Here is a 23,742-nt window from a genome sequence, read left to right as displayed (position 1 = left end):
TGCTTACTTGGGTCCTGTTTCTTGAGGAATCCATCAAACAATAAGGCAGAGTTCATGTCCCATCCAGAGTATAATAGCACACCAGCTTCCTTAAGCAACTGTCTTCCCTTCTCAGGTGTCATTTCTCTCATCACAAGATCCATCTCCTCTTGTAACTTTTGAAGTTGCTGCTCTTCTTCACTATTTCTCATGTTATTCCTAATTTGAGATCCTTTATGTTGATAGAGGAACACGGTGAACTCCTTGGAAGCAATGAAGTCACTATCAGCAATGAAATCCTCATGCTCCAGGAATCTGATGTCAGCCACTTCTCGGACATTCAATTGTCCTATTGCCAGGTCTATCGATGTATCCTCTGCATAATTAGGGGGGTAATCCTCTCGAGGAGTGAATAGAATGATGCTAGATGTGGAAGCAGGAGACATATGAGCCAAAGGCTCTGTATTCCTAATAGTGTCAATGTAATCCCTAAAAACATGAGGCGAGACTCCCTCAAGTATTTCCAATTCATGCTCCATAAGTTTGTTGGCCAACTCCAAGGGGTCTTCAATCTTTTGTAGCGCGTTCTCATCCATTTTCCTTCTAAAAAGCTTCCATTTATAAGCCTGTGTTGCTTTCTCAAACTTTATTTGCTTCACTCTAGCCTCTTCTCTGCCAATGTTCTTAATGAGGTCATCTGGTAGGTAAGATTTATGCTCTCCAGCCTTCATCTTTTGTGATGACTAGGTTATCCTTATGTATCCTTTAGGATCAAAATTGGGCCTTGGATCCCCCATACCCATGCCATAATAATCCAATTTTGTCTGCAACAGGCCATAACTCTTTGAACTTTTCACAATAAAATCTGAAAATACTAACAACCCAGGTACAATTGATTGTTTCCCATGGCTTGTCAGATGTTCTGTACTCGCTATTGACAGTTGCCTCACAATTTCCAAACAAGCCACTCTATTAGGGACTGTAAGTGGTAGTAAGTATGGTCTCGCTTCGAACCCGTATACCCTAACTTGTGTGCAGTCTGAAAAACAATACCAATCTCCCCAATTGTGTTCAATTGAGGGATCTTTAGCGAAATCTTTCGGTCTTAGGAATCTTTGAACCTCTAGTGCAAGGGCATGATCGCACGGGCATCCCAACAGTCTATATAATGGCTTGACAAAGAACTCCTCAAAATGCCAATATTGATTATTCACATACCTCTGGTCCCATGAAGAAACCCATAGTTGCACTGGTTTTTTCATCCCAGCATTGTCATATGTCTTGACACATAACTCTTCTGGCCATAACCCTTCATCTTGGCCCACATACAATAGCATATGCATAAGTAAGGAATAATGCTTGAAATGAACATTGATGACATCCCCCTTTAACTTTTCTAACCCATGATTCAAAACCTCAACCAAATAAGCAGAAAAATCAAAGAAGCGGGGGTCCCTAGACTGCAAATCGGCACAAATGATCATGGCTGCAATATCCATCAAAGGATGGGCTTTTATCCCTAGCACTTGGGCAACACAGTAATAGGTATACTTGAAATATGGATGGAAAGAGTTGACATCATAGGGAGCTTTTTCATCCTAACCTAGTGGCACTAAGGACCCTGCAGTCCTAGGTCTATGTATAGGGAGTCTCCACGTTTTGTAAATGTGCTCTAGGTTAAAATATTCACTTGTTAACTTCTTGAGGTCAATCAATTCTTCAAATCCCCAATCCAACTCGAACACAGTGTCAATAAACTCCTTTCTGATTGCAAGAATTGGCTCACCCATGTAGTTATATATGGTCCTGGTTTTAGGGTCATAATTGTTTGCCAATGCCTTCATGAGCTCCACATTCACGAATACATTAGCCACAACTAACCTTCCTAAGTTCAATCACCATAAATTGTTGATAGGTTGAGGGGAAACTCTTCTATTGTACCCATATATGAATAATTCATACCCTTTCAATTCTGTCCATATGTCTCCAAGATCCTCAAACCGGTCCTCCAGGCCTTCCTCATCAGCTCTAATCTTCTTGGACCTCAAATTGGATGATGGTCACTGGTCAATCAGGTCCTGGGCCAAAGAACGCCCTTCCCTTTTCTATCTTTTAGGTTTTTCTTCTGCAACGATAGGTTCTTTTCCCTTTCTGGTCTTATTAGTTTTAGATGATGATTCCATTTGAATTTTAAAAAAGAGGTTTGTGTGCAAACAACTTACTTGGAATTACTGAGCTTTATCTGTGAATTTGCCCAATTCTTGCTTTTAGTTCGTCGCCTATGAATTCCTTAATGATGTGTCCTTTGATGTTGATCCACTACTTATGGCGTATTTAATCAGTTAGTAATGGCGGTTTGGACAACGGTCACTCGGGCACACGTTCGAATTTAATGGCGATGTGACCTTCCATGGGTTTTGTATCTGATTTTCGTGACAATCAATAATCATTTCGATGAGGATATGTCTTTCGATCATTTGTTTCTTTGGTCCATCGATCTCTTTGTTTCTATCAACAATACTTTTGTTTCGAATATTACTTCGATCAAGTATTTTTTCCCTTCATCGAAATACTGTATTCGGTCAATATGGTTGTCTCCTCATCGAAACATATCTGATATCCATCGGGTCTTATGTCAAAGAAACCTTGGGCTTCGGTGTCCTCCTTTATTTTTCCATCAAAATAATTCTTTCATCGATATCACTATGCCCCGTCGATGAATGAGTCTATTATCTCACCGAAGCTTTTCTTTATTTTCCCTTATCGTTCTTCACTCATAAAGTTACATCGGCAAAACCACACATATTAAGAACATGCCTTTTAACCTCCTCGAAACCTATATCCTCATCGATATCTTTTATCGATGTAGCTTCCTTTGGTCCGATCGATATTACTCTTTCGATGAAAACGCTCCTTTCGATGGGTCCTTTTTATGTTGCACCGATAGTATTATTTCCTCGAGAATTTTTCCCGTCGATGAAGACCCTCTCTGCTTTCTTCGATATCTTTTGTCAAAGAAGTTATTATCTTCAGTGAGTCCTTTCTGTAATTCATCGGCGTTTCTTTCCTTCAATGGCTCTTATGTCGAAGAAACCTTGGGCTTCAGTGTCCTCCTTTATTTTTCCATCGAAATACTTCTTTCATCGATATCACTATGCCCTGTCGATGAATGAGTCTATTATCTCACCGAAGCTTTTCTTTATTTTCCCTTATCGTTCTTCACCGATAAAGTTACATCGGCAAAACCACGCATATCAAGAACATGCCTTTTAACCTCCTCGAAACCTATATCCTCATCGATATCTTTTATCGATGTAGCTTCCTTTTGTTTGGTCGATATTATTCTTTCGATGAAAATGCTCCTTTCGGTGGCTCCTTTTTATGTTGCACCGATAGTATTATTTCCTCGAGAACTTTTCCTGTCAATGAAGACCCTCTCTGCTTTCTTTGATATCTTTTGTCGATGAAGTTTAACCTCCTCGAAACCTATATCCTCATCGATATCTTTTATCGATGTAGCTTCCTTTTGTCTTATCGATATTATTCTTTCGATGAAAACGCATAATCGGTGGGTCCTTTTTATGTTGCACCGATAGTATGATTTCCTCGAGAACTTTTCCCGTCAATGAAGACTGTCTCTGCTTTCTTCGATATCTTTTGTCGATGAAGTTATTATCTTCGGTGAGTCCTTTCTGGAATTCATCGACGTTTCCTTCCTTCGATGGCTCTTTTATATCGATGATAATAATTATCTTCGGTGATAATAATATGTTTTTTATCATCGTCGGAATTACAACGAACACCAAGCTTTCGACTGACGACTTCTTTGACCGTCGGCAGAGTCCATTGGTTGTCAAATTTCCGACGGGCATGGCATCGTCGACCAATCCGACACCAAGTTTTCAACGGTGGATTTTGTCAACACTTCGACAAAAATTCATCGCAAATCCAACAAACTGTCGTCGGAAATCAGCTCTGAATGTACTAGTGTGTGATCTTAAGGGGAATGTCATACGACCCCTTAAGACACTATGTGATGGACTAAGGGGTATTTCGTTCACATACGACCCCTTAAGACACTGTGATGGACTAAGGGGTATGTCGTTCACACTAGGATTTTATAAGGGGTCATATGCGGTTCTAAGGAGTCACGCATGTGTTATAACACATGCGTGACCCCTCAGGACCACATATGACCCCTTAGGATACTATGTGATCCTAAGGGGAATGACAAATGTACAGTAGGATGTTATAAGGGGTCATATGTGACCTACTAAGGGGTCATGCATGTGTGACCCCTTAGGACCACATACGACCCCTTAAGACACTATGTGATGGACTAAGGGGTATGTCATTCACACTAGGATTTTATAAGGGGTCATATGCGGTTTTAAGGGGTCACATATGTGTTATAACACATGCGTGACCCTCCGGACCACATATGATCCCTTAGGACACTGTGATCCTAAGGGGAATGTCATGTGTACAGTAGGATGTTATAAGGGGTCATATGTGACCTACTAAGGGGTCACACATGTGTTAATGCATGCGTGACCCCTTAGGACAACATACGACCCCTTAAGACACTATGTGATGGACTAAGGGGTATGTCGTTCACACTAGGATTTTATAAGGGGTCATATGCGGTTCTAAGGGGTCAAGCATGTGTTATAACACATGCATGAACCTTCAGAACCACATATGACCCCTTAGGACACTATGTAATCCTAAGGGGAATGTCATATGTACACTAATGTTATAAGGGGTCCTATGTGACCTACTAAGGGGTCACGCATGTGTTAATGCATGCGTGACCCCTTAGACCACATACGACCCCTTAAGACACTATGCGATGGACTAAGGGGTATGTCATTCACACTAGGATTTTATAAGGGGTCATATGTGGTCCTGAGGGGTCACGCATGTGTTATAACACATGCGTGACCCCTCAGGACCATATATGACCCCTTAGGACACTATGTGATCCTAAGGGGAATGTCATATGTACAGTAGGATGTTATAAGGGGTCATATGTGACCTACTAAGGGGTCACGCATGTGTTAATGCGTGCGTGACCCCTTAGGACAACATACGACCCGTTAAGACACTATGTGATGGACTAAGGGGTATTTCATTCACACTAGGATTTTATAAGGGGTCATATGCGGTTCTAAGGTGTCACACATGTGTTATATGCGGTTCTAAGGTGTCACACATGTGTGACCCCTCAGGACCACATATGACCCCTTAGGACACTATGTGATCCTAATGGGAATGTCATATGTACACTAGGTTGTTATAAAGGGTCATATGTGACCTACTAAGGGGATACACGTGTTAATGCATGTGTGACCCCTTAGGACCACATACGACCCCTTAAGACACTATGTGATGGACTAAGGGGTATGTCATTCACACTAGGATTTTATAAGGGGTCATATATGGTTCTAAGGGGTCACGCATGTGTTATAACACGTGTGACCCCTTAGGACCACATATGATCCCTTAGGACACTATGTGATCCTAAAGGTAACGTCATATGTACACTAGTATGTTATATGTGATCTCTATGGTCCTAAGGGAACATATAGTGTCATCAAGGGCATATGTTGTCTTAAGGGGTCATGTTGTGTGTGTAATAGGATGTGAAAATGGGTCACATTGTAGAGGATTTATTTTGTCTAATTTGTTTAAATTTGTTATCTAAATTTTCTAATGGTTTTTTAAATTAAAATTTATTAATTTTTCTAACGTTTAATTTATTATATTTACGTTTTGACATTTTTCTAATTTTCTTTTTTTGCTAATGTTTTTCTAAGTTCTGATTTAGTACCTTAGTTTTCTATGTTTTTCATAACAATTTTTTAAAATGTTGAAAAAAAATACATATATACAGTTATGTAATTTTAAAAACATATTGACACATTTCAGTCAAAACATTAAATTATCAAACATTTTTCTAAAATAACGAAAAATAATAAATTATCAAACATTTTTCTAAAATGCTGAAAAACAATAACTATATACAATTATTTCATTAAAAAAATAAATTAATAAACAAATTATTTATTAATTTAATAAAAAATGACATTATTAAACCAAACAAAGGGTTATTTTGTGCACCTACTTTAATAAAGGTCGAAAATTGAAATATGAAAGACGCTAGCTACTGCAGACAAAGCTCGGTGATGTGATGCTGACGACTGGTTCGATCCAACCCCCACTAGACAAGAAAAAGACAAGTTTGACAATGACTCTTTAACTGTCACATTCGCTATTTATAAATGTTTTTAAAAAACCTAACCGAAAAAGGGTTCGAGCGAAGGGGGGGTTCGCTTGAACCCCTTAAAATAGTAATATTATAGTGGGTTCACTCAAACCCAAAAACCACCTGCGGTTCAAGCAAACCCACGACCGCAAGGAGGTTCGCTCGAACTCTGAGGGGTAGTTCGAGCGAACAGGCCTATTTCGCTCGAACCCCTCAAAAAATAAACTTCCCACTTTCGCCAAATTCCTTCGTTGGCGAAAGTGGGAACCAGCTTTGTGAATTCACCTGGATATCTTCACCGATAATGCCCTAGGGTACACAAGGCCTCAATTGGGAATAATTCTCCTTCTACCCCTGCTCCAAAGGAGAACAAAGGAAAAACACCTATGCCTAATAGTGATGTAGATAAGGATGGATTTATGTTTGTTAAGCCTTGTAATAAGGGGAGGGGTCAAAAGAAAACTTTAAGGGACAAGTAGAATGTTGAGGGTTGTAAACGTTTTTATGTGCTAGAGGATTTGGCTCCAGTGGGGAATCTAATTGAGATGCATTTTGGGGCTACTACCACACACATGGATGCTTTGCAAGACCAACAAATTGCTCGTGATTTCTTCCTTTTGTGGGTGTGCAAGAGCCTCAGCTACCTTCCATGTGTCCAACTATACCAATGTTGGGTGACTCTTTAGCTACAAATGATGATATAGTTTTGGCAAATATAGTTAAAGATGCTTTGGATCCTAGTAAGTGCAAGGATTCCTCTCCTACTTTTAGGTTACAAAAACCCCTCCAAAATGTTCCTCTTGAGAAATCTTATAAAGTTGGCCATAAAAAGGATAACGAGAAAGTCAAATTAACTGGGGAGATGATGGTGGAATCTAGGTTAGTGAAACCCATTGACTCTTATTTCTCCCAATCTTCTCAATGATTATTCTCTCTTGAAATGTAAGGGGGTTGAATAGCATCCCTTGTCAAAAGGTTATTCATGATTTGGTTGTTGCTCATTCTCTATATATTGTTTTTATCCAGGAAACTAAGTTATTAGTGGATGGCATGTTGTAGCATACTCCTAGTATTTGGCAGTTGGATCAAGGTCAATACATTGGGGCTCTTGGTTGTTCCAAAGGGTTGGCTTTATTTTGGGATCCTCAAAGAATAGTTACAATTTAAAAACAAGTTAAGCAATCTCATTGAAGAGAAGAGGATGAAATATCTCTATTTCTAGTGTAGAAACTATGGAGCCTCTTATTCCCAAAAGTGATATGTAGAAGTAACCCTCGAGGATTAGGTCTAGGTCTAAGGATGACCTTGTCTTTGGGAGATTACCACATTCTAGTTTGAGCATGCAAACTAGGTGGTATAGATTTGTCACCATAATTGTTGTTGAATAGGTTATGAAGTTGGCGTATCTAAATTAGATGGAAGATGCTCAATCAATTAAGTTCTAGGGCATATATAATTATTATAGGGCTCCTCAATCCATTAGTAATTTTTTTATACATTGCCTTGGTCAAGAGTGGTTTAATCTCCCAAGCCTCCTACTAGATTGGACTAGGCCAAAGAGTGTAGCATAACCCACCAAATTCAAATCTTAATTTATCAATAATTTGTCATCATGAAGACAACATTATTGAAAGGTAACTATTACTCTATCATCTCACATGTCAAATACATTGAGGTAAGTAACCATGATTATGTATTTATGGATACTAGGTCATTATTATGATAACTAGAAAGTATACCATTTTAGATCTAAAATTTGGAAAATACATTTGCACATAAAGCATATTTAATTGCATGATGGTACTTCAAACACATCTTTATCAATAGGTATCATCACATTGTTTGCTTATCATGTGCAAATTTTATACTACTTCCTCCTAAGGGGTTTGATTGGTAGCAAGAAAGTCTAAGGTCTTCTTTCTATCCTAAGTAGACCCAACTACTCTTATTATAGCAATATTTTTTTGTCAAACGGCATGAGCACATCACAAAAGGCATCAATGACAATGGACAAGGTTACATCACTAGGACTATGCTATGTAGTGTGATCTAGTCCTAGGCCTAGCCACTTGGCACAATCCAATCTCTGTTAGAATAACAATTGAAAGAGATTCACTACAAGTTTCATATCTCAAATTTATTAGACTCATTCTTTTAATATGATTTTAATTATTTAGATTACTTTATCTTTTAATTAAAATCTCATTTACTATAAGAAACATAAAAATTGAAATTTCTTTTTCCATATTAAATTCTACCGAAAATCTATTTATTTATTTTTTTGTTAACTCGGGGGTATCCCCACGACTCTGCCCAACGACCAATGGGAAGCAAACCCACGACCCAAGCCAACTCTCCTACCCCTACAGGCTACCAAAACTCTATTTCAATACATATCTTATAAATATATATTAAATTTGCTGGAACCATCTCTATCATATAAACTAATAACTCATAATATTATATTTCTCATTAATAAATACAAACTGTATTAATTATTAAGTAAAGTAATATACTTAAAAGATAACCATGACAACAACTTAATAAAATCCGAAACTATAACTTTGTAAACATATAATAAATAAATAAGATCTTTTATTAAAAATGTAAACCTTAGAACCTTCTCCACCAACTGGGCTGGTCGCTAAGGTGTTGTCTTTCTCTTTGCCGTTTACTCTAATAATAGAACAAAAAGTAAGAGTGGTGAAGCTATGAAAGGCAATGAAAGCACCACCTTTAAGTGCTACCATACACACACAACTTCCACACCATAAAGAGACTGTCAAAGGTGAATAGAGGATAAAAGCTATGTGGGATGCTGCAAATTTACTATTGCCAATGAGTCCAATCGTCCTCTCAGAATCTTCACTCCCATGTATCTGCAAAATCACAGAAAAAATATGCATTCAATTCTATACAAAACAGAAGAGCATAACAATCAGTTCAGAGTAAGGGAAGAATAAAGAAAGCACACCTTCCAAGCATCATCACAGTAGCCTGAGGGTTAGTTCCTGGGGAGAAATTAAAAGTGGACCCATCAATGATTCGAACACCATCCGCTCCAATCAGTCTATAATCTCTATCAATAACACTACCCACCTGACATCCTCCATGATAATGCCAAATTGATGTCACAGTATCCTTACAGTACTGCTCTATTGATACACAGTCCTCTGTTTCCCGAGGAATTAAGTTAACTCTTTGTTGAAAACTTGATCTCATAATCTGGGTCAGATTCATGTTGGGGAAGATGAATTTTTTAATAGGGTGGGACATTATGACCTTTTGGATGGTCTTTATTCCTTCCACACAACTCTGCAGATCTACTGGGTGCTCAAAATAATTGAATCTCACAACTGGATTGTCTTCAGCATTAGTGCTGTTCAATCTCAGATAACCCCTGGAACGTGGACCGTTCACCTTCTGTAGAATAGTTCCTTCATTTTTCACTAGTTTCTGTTTTCCAACATACAGTACAGATTACTCACCCACCAAATTAAATATACGTATAGACACCATGATGAAATTAAAAAAAGTAAAAGACATACCGTATTGGTGGGTACAAACCCACTGGTTGCCTCTATGTAGGTTCCATATTTGGTGATACCCACTACCTGTATGAGAGATATACTGATTGGAATTGCAGTGGGAACGAAAACTGAATTCATGGGATTATCAGCCATACCCTTCCCCACTGCAGGAAGGTCCATTATCACTCGTATTCCCATTGACTTCAATTCCTCTGCTGGCCCAATTCCGCTGAGCATAAGCAGCTGTGGGCTCCCCAGAGCCCCTGCTGAGATTATGACCTCACTGTTACCTTCCTTCAGTAGGACTCGATGCTTAGACCCATCTCTATCTCTGAAAACAACCCCATTCGCTTTTGGCCTTGCTTTTCCTGCAAACAATGTTTAACTTGTTACTCTGCTCTTTCATATTGAATATTTTGACGTAAAAGTGTTGTAAAATTCCTACATAAAGGATGAGATTGAGATCTTAGATCAGAATCTGGAGTGATTTTGATGAAATGCGTATCTTTTAACAGAGTAAATATATTTGAGTCTTTGATTCTCAGTTAAAAAAGTTTCAATTTTGACTATCTTTCAACTGACAGTGAATATCCTTCATTTTTTGGTTCTCAATTGAAAAAATTTCAATTCAAATAGAATGAGTACTCATCCTTCAAGTAAGAGTGGATATCCTCCAGTCTTTCATTCTCAACAGAAAAAGTTTCAATCCAAGCATCTTCATTCTATATGAATAGCTAAAAATTCTCTGCGAATGGTAAAAAAGAGGCCGGGTTTAACCGACACACTCGAAACACCCAGCCTTTGGGTACTCGTACGGGAGACTCCGTCGCACGTCTCCACACACGCAACAAAATAATCAAAATGTAGTACAAATGGAAAAAAAACAATGCTCAAAACAAATACAGGTCACAAAGATTTCTTAAAACGTTGCAACAGCCATTACTAAATTATTATATTATATTTAATGTCATTATAGTTAATGTTCAATGTCATTATATTTTCAGAATTTCTATAGCACCAGTCTCCAAAGTCTCCAAATACCCGTACAACCTTAGTATTTTACTATATTTTTTTACGGTTTATTTATAATTTGAAGTGTCATCTATACAGTTTTAGAAAAAAATAACATGTCAATAGATGCATTCTACTAATTTTTTAAGCTGTCAAATAAAATTCAAAAGTGAAAAAACGGCCATTTAGCCTGTCAAATTCCAAACCTGCTCCCACTTAACCAAACCTTTCCCGTGCTCGTCCTTTCACGTTTAGTTTACAGTTTTGACTGTTTCAAACTATTTCGTTTTCATATTTTCCGTTCCGGTAGCATGCTCTGTACCGTTACCGGTTACGCCACCGTTTGTACCGTTTCAAAGATATGCAGCGCTGTCAGATTCCCTGCTGAATGTTGTTCATCACCGTTTGCACCGTTTCAAAGGTATGCAGAGCTGTGAGATCCCCTACTGAATGTTGTTCATCAGCTTATGGGCATCGGCGATGAAATGGAGAAGCTATTCAGTACACCCCCCACACGCGATCATATTCTGGATGTGAAATATAAGACGACCAGAGCGTGCCAGTCAAATATGGCTTAGGGTTTGAGTGCAGCGAAGAGTTATGGAAAACCCTGAACAAATATTCTCCATTGTGCAGAAAAATTTACAGAAATTTGAGCGATAAACGTGCATTTAAGGTAGTATGTTATTCATCTTTCAAATTTAATTTTTACAAGGTTTTTTAAATCTTTTAACATTTTTTCCTTTCTATTGTCTTGCACACCTACTGATTAAACTTTAAAAAAAAAACTGGAATGAATGTCTGGGAATGTTATCGAGCAAATGCAATTGGTAGGCGCAAAACCAAATTCCAAAACCTTACCTGCATCCTCCCTGCCTGTGCCAAAATGGAAGCTTTGGAACAGGGCATGGAGATCCATCAAAGCATAAAAATTAAAGACATTTTTGAGATGTTGTGGGTGCGACTACCTTGGTGGACATATATGCAAAATGTAATATAACAAACAATGCACTTGGACGTTTGAAAATATACCCTGAAGAAATGTGGTCTCATGGTCTGTAATGATTGCAGGAACTTTGAGAAAATGCAATTGTGGGTGTAAAGTTAAATTCTACAATCTTTGCCAGCATCCTCTTCTGCCTAGGCCAAAATGGGAGCTTTGGAACAGGGCGGACATCCCACCAAACATAATGAAAAGAGGATTCTTTGTCAGATTTTTTAGTTGGAAATGCTCTGGTAGACTAGTATGCAAAATGAGGAGGAATGGATAGCCACGTGAACTATTTGATAGAATGTCTCAAAGAGATGTCATGTGATGGAATACCATGATTGCAGCGTATTCAGAAAATGGATTTATTAAAAACACTGTCGAAGCTTTGAAGAAAACACAATTTTGTCCGTATGCTTACTACTTGTCCCAAAATGGGAGCTTTGGAACAGGGTATGGACATCCAGCAAAGCATAGTGGAAAGGTTTATTTTTATATATTACAAGTAAAAATTGTGGTTGTAACTGCTCAGGTAGACATGCTTCCAAAATGTGGAAGCATAGACAAAGCATGTTAACAACCCATGCAGAGGTATGCAACATCTGGAAGGATATACAATACATTTTGTAAGCATGCTTTCAAAATGTGATATAGACAAGGCATGCCTAACTGCCCGGATGGACATAAACACATAGACAAAGAAAATGAACTATGTGACTGTTATCATAATGACTCAGAGATGTCATCTCATGGAACGAGATTTATGTCAAAAGTAATTGATAGGTATATTTCCAAATTCCACAACCTTTGTCAGCATCCTGTGCCAAAATGGGAGCTTTGGAACAGGTTATGGACATCCATCAAAGCATAATGGAAAGAGGATTATTGTAAGATATTACAGCTGAAATTGCTGTGGTAGACATGTATGCAAAATATGAAAGGATAGACATGGCACATGAATAGTTTGACAGAATGCCTTAGAGATGTCATCTTATGGAATTCTACGAGTGCAATTAATGCACAAAATTGACTAATTAAAATGGCTTTTAAAACTTTCAAGTAAATGCAGTTAGAAAGTGTAAAGCCACATTTCACAACATGTGCCAGCATCCTCCCTACCTGTGCCAAACTGGGAGCTTTGGAATAGGGGATGAACATCTATCAAAGCATAGTGGAAGGGGCACTTTTTGATATTTACTGTAGGTCAAATGTTGTGGCTGAAATGCCCAAGTAGACATGTATGCAAAATGTGGAAGCATAGTAGGGGTAAAGCCAGATTCCACAATCTTTGCCACCATCCTCCCTTCCTATGCCAAAGTGGGAACTTGGAAGAGGACATGGACATCCATCATTTAGCATACTGGAAAGAGGATTTTTGCTAGATATTATGGCTGGAAATGCTCTAGTAGACATGTATCCAAAATATGGAAGAGTAGACAAGGCATATGAATAGTTTGTAGAATGCCTGGGAGAGATGTCATCTCATGGAATTTCACGATTGCAGGATATGCACAAGATTGATTCATTAAAAATGCTTGTGATCGAAGTAAGTGTTATTGGCAAGTATAAAATCACATTCCACAGCCTCTGCCAGTATCCTCCCTAGCTAATCTAAAATGGGAGCTTTGGAACAGGGAACAAACATCGATCAAAGCATAGTGGAAGGGGAGATTTTTGTCACATATTATAGGTAAAGGATACAATTTTTTGTCAAATATTGTGGCTGAACTGCTCAAGTAGACACATATGCAAAATGTGGAAGCATAGCAAGTGTAAAAACGAATTTCACAACCTTTGCTAGCATCTGCCCTGTCTGTGCCAAATTGGGAGCTTTGGAACACGGAATGGACATCCATCAAAGCATAATGAAAAGAGGATTTTCTTTCAGATGTTATACTTGAAAATGCTCTGGTAGGCACATTCAAAATATGGAAGAATAGTCAAGAAAAGTGAGCTGTTTGACATAATGCCTCAAACCGATATCATCTCATGGAAATCCATAATTGCAGGATATGAATAAAATTGATTTATTTAAAATTGATTTATTTAAAGGTTGTTGAAATTTTCAAGCAAATATAATTGGCAAGTATAAAGCCGCATTTCACAGCCTTTGCCAGTATCCTACCTACCTAAGCTAAAATGGGAGGTTTGGGACATGTTATGGACATCCATCAAAGCATAGTGGAAGATAAATTTTTGTCACATATTATAGGTAAAGCATGGAAGAATTTTGTCAAATACTGGGGCTGAGCTACTCAGGTAGACATGTATACAGGATGTGGAAGCATAGCAGTAGATGTAAAGCCAAATTCCACAACCTTTGCCAGCATCCCCCTTGCCTGTAACAAATGGGGAGCTTTGGAACATGAATGGACATCCATGAAAGCATGACAAATGGGGATCTTTGGAACATGAATGGACATCCATGAAAGCATAATGAAAAGAGGATTTTTGTCAAATGAAAAATGAAATACCTGATAGCTTTGATCTCAGCACCTGCATCATCCACCATGAATGCATTTAATCTCCAATCAATTTTCTTCAAGTGAACCCGTTGGAGAAGAATACGCATCCAATATGCAATATCATATGCACAAGACCTAGACATAATGACCCATGCCACAGGAACCCCCATATGCTTCGAATCGAATACAAGAATTATATATAATTGAAACTGTAATAGGACATGGGATATGATTTATCAATAATATATTTAATTGAGTGTAAAAAATTCAACTCACCTATATGAAAGAATACACAACATACCTTCATTTGATTCGTACCAAATGTAAAATTCAATTGCCAATATGTTGTTGTGACCATATTGAAGCATCCAATCAAGTTGCTCTGGCAATTGAATTCCCAAAATAAACGGGATTTGGCCATCTCCATCAACAACATTGGCACTATACTCCTGATATGCAAACCACTTATCGATGTTTGCCAAAACCCATTGTTGCACTGAAATAGCATCACTACTATGAAACATGTAGCTTGATGTCTTAATTCTACGAACAATGTTAGCAATATCATCCATGGTAAGAAAATCATCCCTAGAAGATTGACCTTCAAACATGGTCATCCTCTCATGCACCATTTGCTTATGTTTTTTATGCACTGCATCTGCGGGCATGCCAAGTAATAGTAATGAATCCACCCATTGATGTAATTGTTTGCTAATATATGGTGCAAAAAAGGACTTTGTTCCTAGAAACTCAATGTTCATTTGGCAATGACAAGTTATGCCTTCCTTGTTCACATGTTGAACTTGGTGGTACCATATTAACACATGGTTTGGTTTACGAACAATGATTTGTGTGCTAAAATGACAAGTGCAACCACATTGTATATGTTTACGGCCAGGTCTACTGCCCTTCCCTGTTTTAGGCACTAAGGAAGGATCAAAAGGTGTTGTATCTTTTTCCCTATGGTCATTTGGTCTATATGCACACCAATACCTATTAAAATCATAAACAATATTCAAAATATTAATGAGTATAGTTAACCAATGATTAGAGACACTTTTACAATTCACAATTATGAATATAAACTTTTGTAATTAATGTATTACTCTTATTCTTACATATTATATTCTAAAAAGCTATTAATTCTGATTTTTGTATTAGAATTAAGAGAAAGTTTCTTTTTATGACTTTTGCAAAAAAAGGTTAGGTATGATTCCCTTGAGCTTTCTTCCTCAATAAAATCATTCAATCTATCAGCCTCAATCCAAGCTGAAAATAAGTGCAAGCCTTTATAGACATATTTTTCCCATGAGAGGTCTCTGTATGAAAACTTTCCATGAGGGGGTTGTTGAATGACTTCATCCATGATGCGAGACCAATCGACATTCATCTAGTAGACAAAAAAAAAGGTTAGAATTTGATTGAAAAATGTCCACACATGATATAATACACTTGGTAGTCTAAATTCTAGACATGTTTGATAACCATTCAAGACATGTTGTGTTGATTATTGCAATTATACCATGATCAAATTTATTGGTGAACATCCCAAGGATATTAGACATCAATATGGGCAATGATTATAAAAGTGACATAGAAAACCAAAATTGGATTTCAAGTGATGAGGCTTTGGTCAATTTCAACTTGAGAAATTAAACTTTAGCAAAATCATAAAATTTCTTTTCTTTCATTTGAATAGAAATTGACTTATGGATGATAGTAGATATGTTAAAAATAATATAAAGCTTTTAGGTATATCCTTGCACTATTTAATTTTAAATAAATGTTACTAGCTAAATTAGATTACAAAAGACATTGACCAATCGATTTATCTCACAACGATGAGATGTTTGACTTCCAATGGAGCATTTTACTTATCCTCCTTCAATCTTTCATATGTTTGCCATACATAAAACCTTACAGAGGCTTCTATGACCCTCAATTTAGTTGATTTTTAAAAAAAAATTAATTCCTTGAAAGCATCTTGATGATATGTTGAATGACACACGTTAACTTAGTTGGAACACATCTTTCCCTCTTGAAAGGGAATTAATTCCATTGGTTTATATCAATAGATCTTGGTATGCTTAAGTGACCTAGAGGTCAATCATAAATTTTATGTTGAGGGAGCCTAACAATATGTTCATGGCATGCTCATCTAGCCTTCTCTAACCAAAACCTTAAAGCAAATGAAAAAGAAGATAAGGTAAAGAAAGAAAGTGTAGAAATTTTTTTCTAAATACATATCACAAGCTTCTAAGAAGCTCAGTGGAAGAATCACAAATACCAACTAGATGAAAGATAACATAGCTCATACACAAGGATGATGTTATCTTCCAAGAAAAATTAAGCAACATATGTGCTACTTGTGAAAAATATGCTATAAAGTTGAAACCCCTAAAATATGTATGCAAATCAACGAAAAGTGTATGCTACTCATGTTCCAAACACATTTTAAAGTTTCTTTTGAACCTAAAAGTATGTCACCAATTAAAATATATAACTCATATAGTAATTCACAACTTAGAGAATCACTATTCCAAGTTAAAAATATAGAAAAATAAAAAGTAATTGTATTCGATTAAAGAGACTAAGTAGTACCATATTCTATTAGAATTTGCCATCTATTTTCAACTCTATTTAATAGTTTTAAAAAAATGTCTAAAAATCCTTTGGCTAAAAATCCTTAGAATATTATCCCAAGATATTGTTTTTTTTTTGACAAAATAATCAAATAAAATCAATACATTTTAACTTTAAGCAGCAAAATTGTCCAATTTTTTTCACCAAGAAAAATCCTCACATCCATGCTTTACCCAACTCTTATTTGGTGAAACCCTTGCCACCAAGTCAATGGTGTGGAACAATGATTAGAGACAACAATTAAACATGTAGCAATGCCTTAGATGTTAGTATAAGTTGTTGATGCAATTTTTATGCTCTATGATGCACTCAAATTATGTGATGATGCAATGTGGATACTATCTCTTTGATACTCAACAATTTTGAATGACTTAAGGTTTTGACTTAAATATAACACTCTATTACACAAGTTAACAAACTTAATGTTCAATTTGAGACATAAGGATTGGTTGAGGGAGTTGACAAGGCCTCAAATTTATATTTTGGTTTTGTAAGTTTAGGGTTTGTTTTTGCTTTTTGTGAAATTTAGTCAAGTTGATTCCATAATTTGTTGAGATGGGTAAAAATATAGATGAATAGAGAATAAAATTTGGTTTCTAAAGATTTGTGCAATAGAAATAAAATTAGGTTTAGGTAATTTGCCAACTTTTATGTCAAAATAAAGTACTTGTAAAGTAACTATTATGCTAAAGATAACCCTATCAAAATAAATCTAAAACAATTTACCATAACAAAGTAAATTAGATATAAAAATAAAATTAAGTTTAGGTAATTTGCCAACTTTTTTGTCAAAATAAACTACTTGTAAAGTAATTATTATGCTAAAGATAACCTTATCAAAATAAATCTAAAACAAAAAATAAAATCAAAGAGTACACCTTTTTTTATCATAATGAAGTAAATTAGATATAAGGACTAAGCATGCAACAAATCTAAGAAATATCATAAAATGAATATGATATAAATAAAATATTATTTTAAAAACATTTCATTAATATAAATACCTATTTCATTAGAAAAGAAAGTTAAGGACGGTGATGAAGCTTGTTTGATTATACCTTTTAAATGATGAATTGAACAGCTAAACATGACCTTTTATAAACAAATTTTATACTTAAATACATATATTCTTAACTGCTGTTTCAAATATATAATTTAAAGTTGATTCTTGAAATCAAATCTGAAAATTCTTAAAGTCAGTCTCTGGCAGGAAGGTGTCATTCCACAGGCTCAATATATTGTATACCCGAGGGAGCTCGCTCCAATGGCAGATTTTGGGACAATACCCTTCCTATTTCTCTCTATGGCCCTGTTCATTGGCAACAATTGCCTAAGTATCTCGTGATATCAAAGGGTTGGGTGAGGCTCGATAGTTTAGGGGTTTGCTGACAGAGCTTTTGGTGGCAAGGAACTCCCATGAATCCTTATATAAGTGGAATCAGCTCTTCATGGGGAACCAGTCACCCCAACCAGGCACACTTGGTGACTGCTCAGAAAGGGACTTTGCCCACTTTGCAATCCTGCTCCGATTGGGTCACTATATAATAGTTTCCAAAATGTACTGTGTGACATTTGACTACGGATAAATCATTGACAAGCTCTCTGCCACCGCCCTCATAACTATTCTTAATTCAGTCTTTGTATATACATCCCATCTTCCTTGCACCCATCACAAGCAATTCAGAGCTAAAATTCAATTTGAATTCCAGTGGTTCCATTGATCAGAATGGACCATTAAAATGAAATTAAAAATTTTAATTTGCATTGTACTCACATTCTATTTTGTGGGCACTTCAGTCAGAGCTACAAATGTGACTACCTGTGACTAATTAGTGTTTTAGACTAACTGGATTGACAATGTTTACTCCCACAGACAATGCCTTTTGGGGGCTCAAAGCAAGGGCTTTTAATTCTATCACAGACCAACAGAAAGTGGATTTGCTGCTCTATTATGTCTTTGACACATTTTCAGAAAGTTCGTGTGCCCTGTTTATGCTATGACATGATGAATTTCTTTATACCTATGTATCAACCAATTTTAAAAGTGTTATACATGGGCAACAACAACCTCACAACCATAGCATAGACAAGGATATGAACTGTCTGAAATAATGCTTCAAAGAAATGTGGGATCTCATGGAATACCCTGGTTACAGGCTTTAAAAACATTCAATTTTATGCTTGGCTTTTGAGAAATAGTAACTAAACTTAACTTTGACTCAACTCAAAAACCCCTTAATTCAATGCATTTTCAATCTGAAATTGGATAGATTAGCTAATGATTTAATTTTTTGTCAAATATGTTAGCTGGCCATTGGATGGTGTATGAGCATTTCAATTTCTTGTCTAGAATATGATTCGGCATCACAAGCAATTGAGGGAGGCAGGGCCTAAGAATCATGATTGAATTTTGTACAGATTAATAATACGAAGGAATTTGTGGACATTTATGATAAGGAGGCCTGAATGGGAACATTTTATTAAGGTCAACATTGAAAGAAATTCCCAAAACAGACAGCAGCTTACAGAAAACAAAGCGCCTCAACAAATGTGGTTTCATATCTTTTAGCAGCCAATTACCTGTCACCTGTCACCGGTGACCTCTTCTCTCCTCTCTTGTCACCGCCTACTTCACAACGGACCCTCACTTCACAGCAGATAGCGACTGGAGCTTGAGTCGTGATCAGTAATGTGTATAGATTACTGTGTAAACAGCGTGAGCAGTAAAAATGTTTGACGTGCGAAGAAGGGGTTTAAAATTGTTTGATGTGTGAACGGGGTGCGCGGGACTTTTAAGCGGGAAATGAGGGCCATTGATACTCACGGGAAGAGAAACTATCAAACGGATACAGTCAAACGCCAAATCCTTTTGGGCCTGGCGACTCGAGCATTCAACGCTTTGAGTGTACCAGTTAAACCAGGCGTAAAAGAGGAGGAGAAGCTGTAAAATACCTTTGGTAGTAAAAAGAATGCGTTGAACCGTTGCAAAGAGCAAAACTTTTAGTTTTTTTGGATTGGCAGATTGAACAAGAATATCAGCAGCTGTAGAGCGATATCCAGAGTGATTAAAAGTTGTGCCACCAAGCTTAGTGCCAGGGATGTGATCATATGTGAAGCCATTGTAAGGAGAAACACCTGCCTCCAAGAGACCTTTTGCTACTGCATCCTGCCATTCATTTGGGAGAGGTCGATGGGCCACTATACTTTCCACCCAACGATAAGACTGCTCCACCAAGCTTGGCTCCAATCCCATGGCTCTCACCTCACTTGAACTCGCACGTGTGTAGAATCCCGCATTGAGAGAGGTGCCTCCTCCCAACACTCTTGCTCTCGCACTTACCACCTAGCAAACTCTCAGGATTTCAGACACAATTCAGAAAACTAATAAAGAGATTGAAATTTGGGTATGTTTAGTTTTACCCATTACTAGCAATCTTTGTGAAGGAAAATGATCACACTTACCCCATCCTCAAAAATAACTTCCTGGGTGGGCGAGTGGGGTGATTCATAGTCCAGCAAATTTGTATGAAAATTTTGAATCTGCGTTATGTTTTCGTTACCAAATGGAGATCCACCTCTTTCCAAGAGAAGAACAGACATATTCTGAGACAGAGTGGCAGCCAGAGTACACCCTGCTGTGCCTCCCCCAACGATAATATAATCGTACTTCAACTTCTTCCATTCCCCACCCTTGTTGGCTTCTTTCAGAAAAGAATGCTTTCCTCCTGGCCAAAGACAAGACCAATACAAAAAGAACATAACGTTCAATCCGAGGTTTATCATATAAATGAGAAAACAGAGGACAGTTACCAACCTTTTGCAGAGATGCAGAGGAAGTCATGGAAGAGGAGGAGGAGTATAAGCACCGAGCTTGCTTTAATGCCCATCTCAGCTGATGAAACGAGCTGACCTTAATCTCATTAAAGTATGTTCTGTACATTGCATTTCAATTTGATTCGTGGTGAAAGACCACCGACCTCAGAGGGAGTCAATAAGAAGTGAACATCCTGGCCATATTTTGTCTTCAGAATTTAATCCTCGTACACCTACCCTGTGTTCTTTGATTAAATTAAGTTGTCCGAGAAGATTATTTCTTTTATTTTTTTAAATGGCTATGAATTGTATGCCTATATCATTAGTTCCTGCGAACGCAGCATTCATGTTAATTTTTCAACTAATTGAACCAATAGGCATCTAGAATTTAAATTTTTGAAAAAAAAACTATAGTTTATAATTATTTTATATTTTATATATTTATTAAAATATCATTTATCTTTAATTCTGTTGACTCATATGAAAATAGTAGGTATAAATTTCAATTTTCTTTGATGTAAAATATTATATTTATCTATCCATTAATAATAATAAAGAAGAAGTAGTCTTCCAACATGTAATGTCGTGGTTAAAACACTTCATTGGTGAAGCGACCACCAAGATTCAAATCCCCGAACATTACTTGAAAAAAAAAAATTTCAATAATAATAAAGAAGAAGTACGAAATACCTTTATTGTTATTAAATTACAATAACATTTCAGCCAATAACCATGTGTCCAGTACACAACTACTTATCATGTGATTAATTCACCCAATACTATTCAATGCTCTTTCATGATGAGGACGATGCAATCATGTTTTAGGAGGGGTTCTATTTATGAAATTTAAAAAGTTTATGATTGTATAAATATTTAGTTTATATTTATATTATAAATCAAGTGGGCTAAATGGAGGCATTAGATTACTATGAAGAATATCGAATTAATAAGCACAATGGTTGAGAAAAAATAGGAGTTTTATTTTATTAATTCTTTTTATTATTAGTTTTATTTTAAAAAATTAATAATTTCTAGGTGAAAATTTATGATAATCATATATATTAGAAATTAGAATTTTAAAGAGTCAAGATAAATTATTATATGAATATATTTTGTAAAACATTAAAAAAATTACAATGATAATTATATGCATTAGAAATTAGAATATAATATTTTTTATTTAAAACATTAATATAAAAATTTATAATTATATAGAAAAGGTTTTAATTATTTAAAAAGTAATTTATTAAAAACTATTTTATATCTTTTAAACTCACATTTTCATTTATAACATTATATTTTTAAATAATTAATATATAAAATTTTAACATATTATTTTTATTTTAAAGATATAAATAATTACTATATTAAAAAATGTATAATATGTAAATATTTGATTTATATATAATAAAAATTTGAATAATATTATTATTTGAAAAAAATTAAATAAATAATATTTTTTACTTTAACAATAATCATTACTTATAATTTTTTATGTAAAAAAAAAAAATTTAATCTTTAAAATTTTATATATAGTTTACTTTTGTTTTTTAATATTTTAGGTTCAACTTTCTATTAATTATAATTTTCTAAAATTAAGTTTATCTTTCAACTATTGAGTTTGAGAATTGCAAAATGATGGCAATAATACTATAAATTTTTACTAATTAACCATTAGTTTAGTTTAATATCAAACTACTAATCTCACTTAATCTTAACTCTAAATACATATCCTAGCACTATTCCTAACTCTAAATACATATCTAACACTATTTGCAAGAACTTGACGCTTTGCGTCCTTGTTAAATTAGGTTGCACTCGAAGATTCTCTTAGAACTTAGTTGTATTCTGATTTTAAATTGATTAATAAATACAAAATAATTATCTTGTCAGGAGCAATTTAATCTTTGCATGGAAGATTCTTGCATTCTACACCATCATCTCAACTGTCCTGATTTAGATGTCTCCTATAGACCATGTCACTTGATTTGAAGAATAAAGTCATTTGTTCGTAGATTACAGAATGATTATTTCAAAGTAGTGTCATACATTTAAAAAATGTCACTATTAAGATTGTATTACTATAAGGAATTGTCTTACAACTCTATGTCATTATTAGAGGTCATGTTGACTATCCTTGACTAGAATTCATCCATCTTGGAGCATTAGCTTCCCTACACACCTCTTGCATCATTGTTATTCACTATCCTTTCAGTGATTTTTACTTTGTAAACACTACCATAACAGTTATTCATTTGCGAGCCTACCTATTTGACTGCCTTGTTTAACTAATTTTCATTTAATAGGTCATTATGATTGTCTATTATGACTAAGTTTATATGCATTGGGAATAGATCTTCTTGTGATAAAAGAGTTCAATAAAAATTCCACATATGTCTTTCAATCACACCCTGATTGAGGTATTTTATCTTCTAGTCTACCTCTATGTACTAAACCTATCGACATTTGGTCACCTACAAGTTTAAATAAGTTTTATGGACTATCATCAACACAAACCTCCATCTTATTGGTCTTTATGTCAATAAACTCTTAGGATTCCAAAATTTGGATATGTAATATGTTCATGATAGCATTTTGACTTTCATTTTATTATTCATCTTGTCTTTTTCATCACCACCTCTTACCTTCATATGTGTGGTAAAATAATCAAGTCCCATATATAGGACTCTCATGATCATGACAATTAGACCTAGGGAACATGAGTCATACAATTATATTTAGTGTGTATTTAATAGAGACACACTCTCTTATTTGCAAGGTTCAAACCCCTTGTCACAGGTTCCTATTTAGTGATTCATGAAGACCTTAATGGAACTTGCAAGAAATTCTTATGATCTTGTAAATTTTTATTTATCAAAAGGCTTCCATTGAGTTAGGCTAATTTGTTATGTACACAACAGTATTATCTTCTACATGGGAATAGATTACTAGTGGTGTTAAAATAATAATTTCAAGATGAAATGAGTGCCATAAAAAATAGTCACTTTCAATTTGGGATATAATAAGATCCACACATAAGATAAT

General features: G+C 35.7%; 1 protein-coding gene across 1 annotated transcript; it reads right to left on the bottom strand.

Moving 5' to 3' along the window:
• Positions 1 to 8,813: 8,813 nt before the first annotated feature.
• Positions 8,814 to 20,882, bottom strand: LOC131077269 (protein HOTHEAD). The gene is made up of 6 exons (XM_058014719.2): positions 20,699 to 20,882; positions 20,347 to 20,609; positions 19,837 to 20,227; positions 9,796 to 10,145; positions 9,222 to 9,703; positions 8,814 to 9,126 (listed from the first exon to the last, which is right to left on the bottom strand). Exons 1-6 carry the CDS (start codon positions 20,769 to 20,771, stop codon positions 9,054 to 9,056), a joined length of 1,632 nt encoding a protein of 543 aa, XP_057870702.2. The 5' UTR covers positions 20,772 to 20,882; the 3' UTR covers positions 8,814 to 9,053.
• Positions 20,883 to 23,742: the final 2,860 nt, after the last annotated feature.

The sequence above is a fragment of the Cryptomeria japonica genome, chromosome 8 (assembly GCF_030272615.1).
Source record: "Cryptomeria japonica chromosome 8, Sugi_1.0, whole genome shotgun sequence".
Taxonomy (NCBI): Eukaryota; Viridiplantae; Streptophyta; class Pinopsida; order Cupressales; family Cupressaceae; genus Cryptomeria; species Cryptomeria japonica.
This window is presented reverse-complemented; position numbering and strand designations above follow the sequence as displayed.

Excerpts from the sequence above, each read along its gene's own strand:
- LOC131077269 (XM_058014719.2), bottom strand. The coding sequence starts at position 20,771 with ATGGGCATTAAAGCAAGCTCGGTGCTTATACTCCTCCTCCTCTTCCAT. Across the intron at positions 20,228-20,346 it reads AAGTTATTTTTGAGGATGGG|GTGGTAAGTGCGAGAGCAAG; the intron begins GTAAGTGTGATC and ends AGAGTTTGCTAG. Across the intron at positions 10,146-19,836 it reads CATTCTTTTTACTACCAAAG|GAAAAGCAAGGCCAAAAGCG; the intron begins GTATTTTACAGC and ends CATTGTTTGCAG.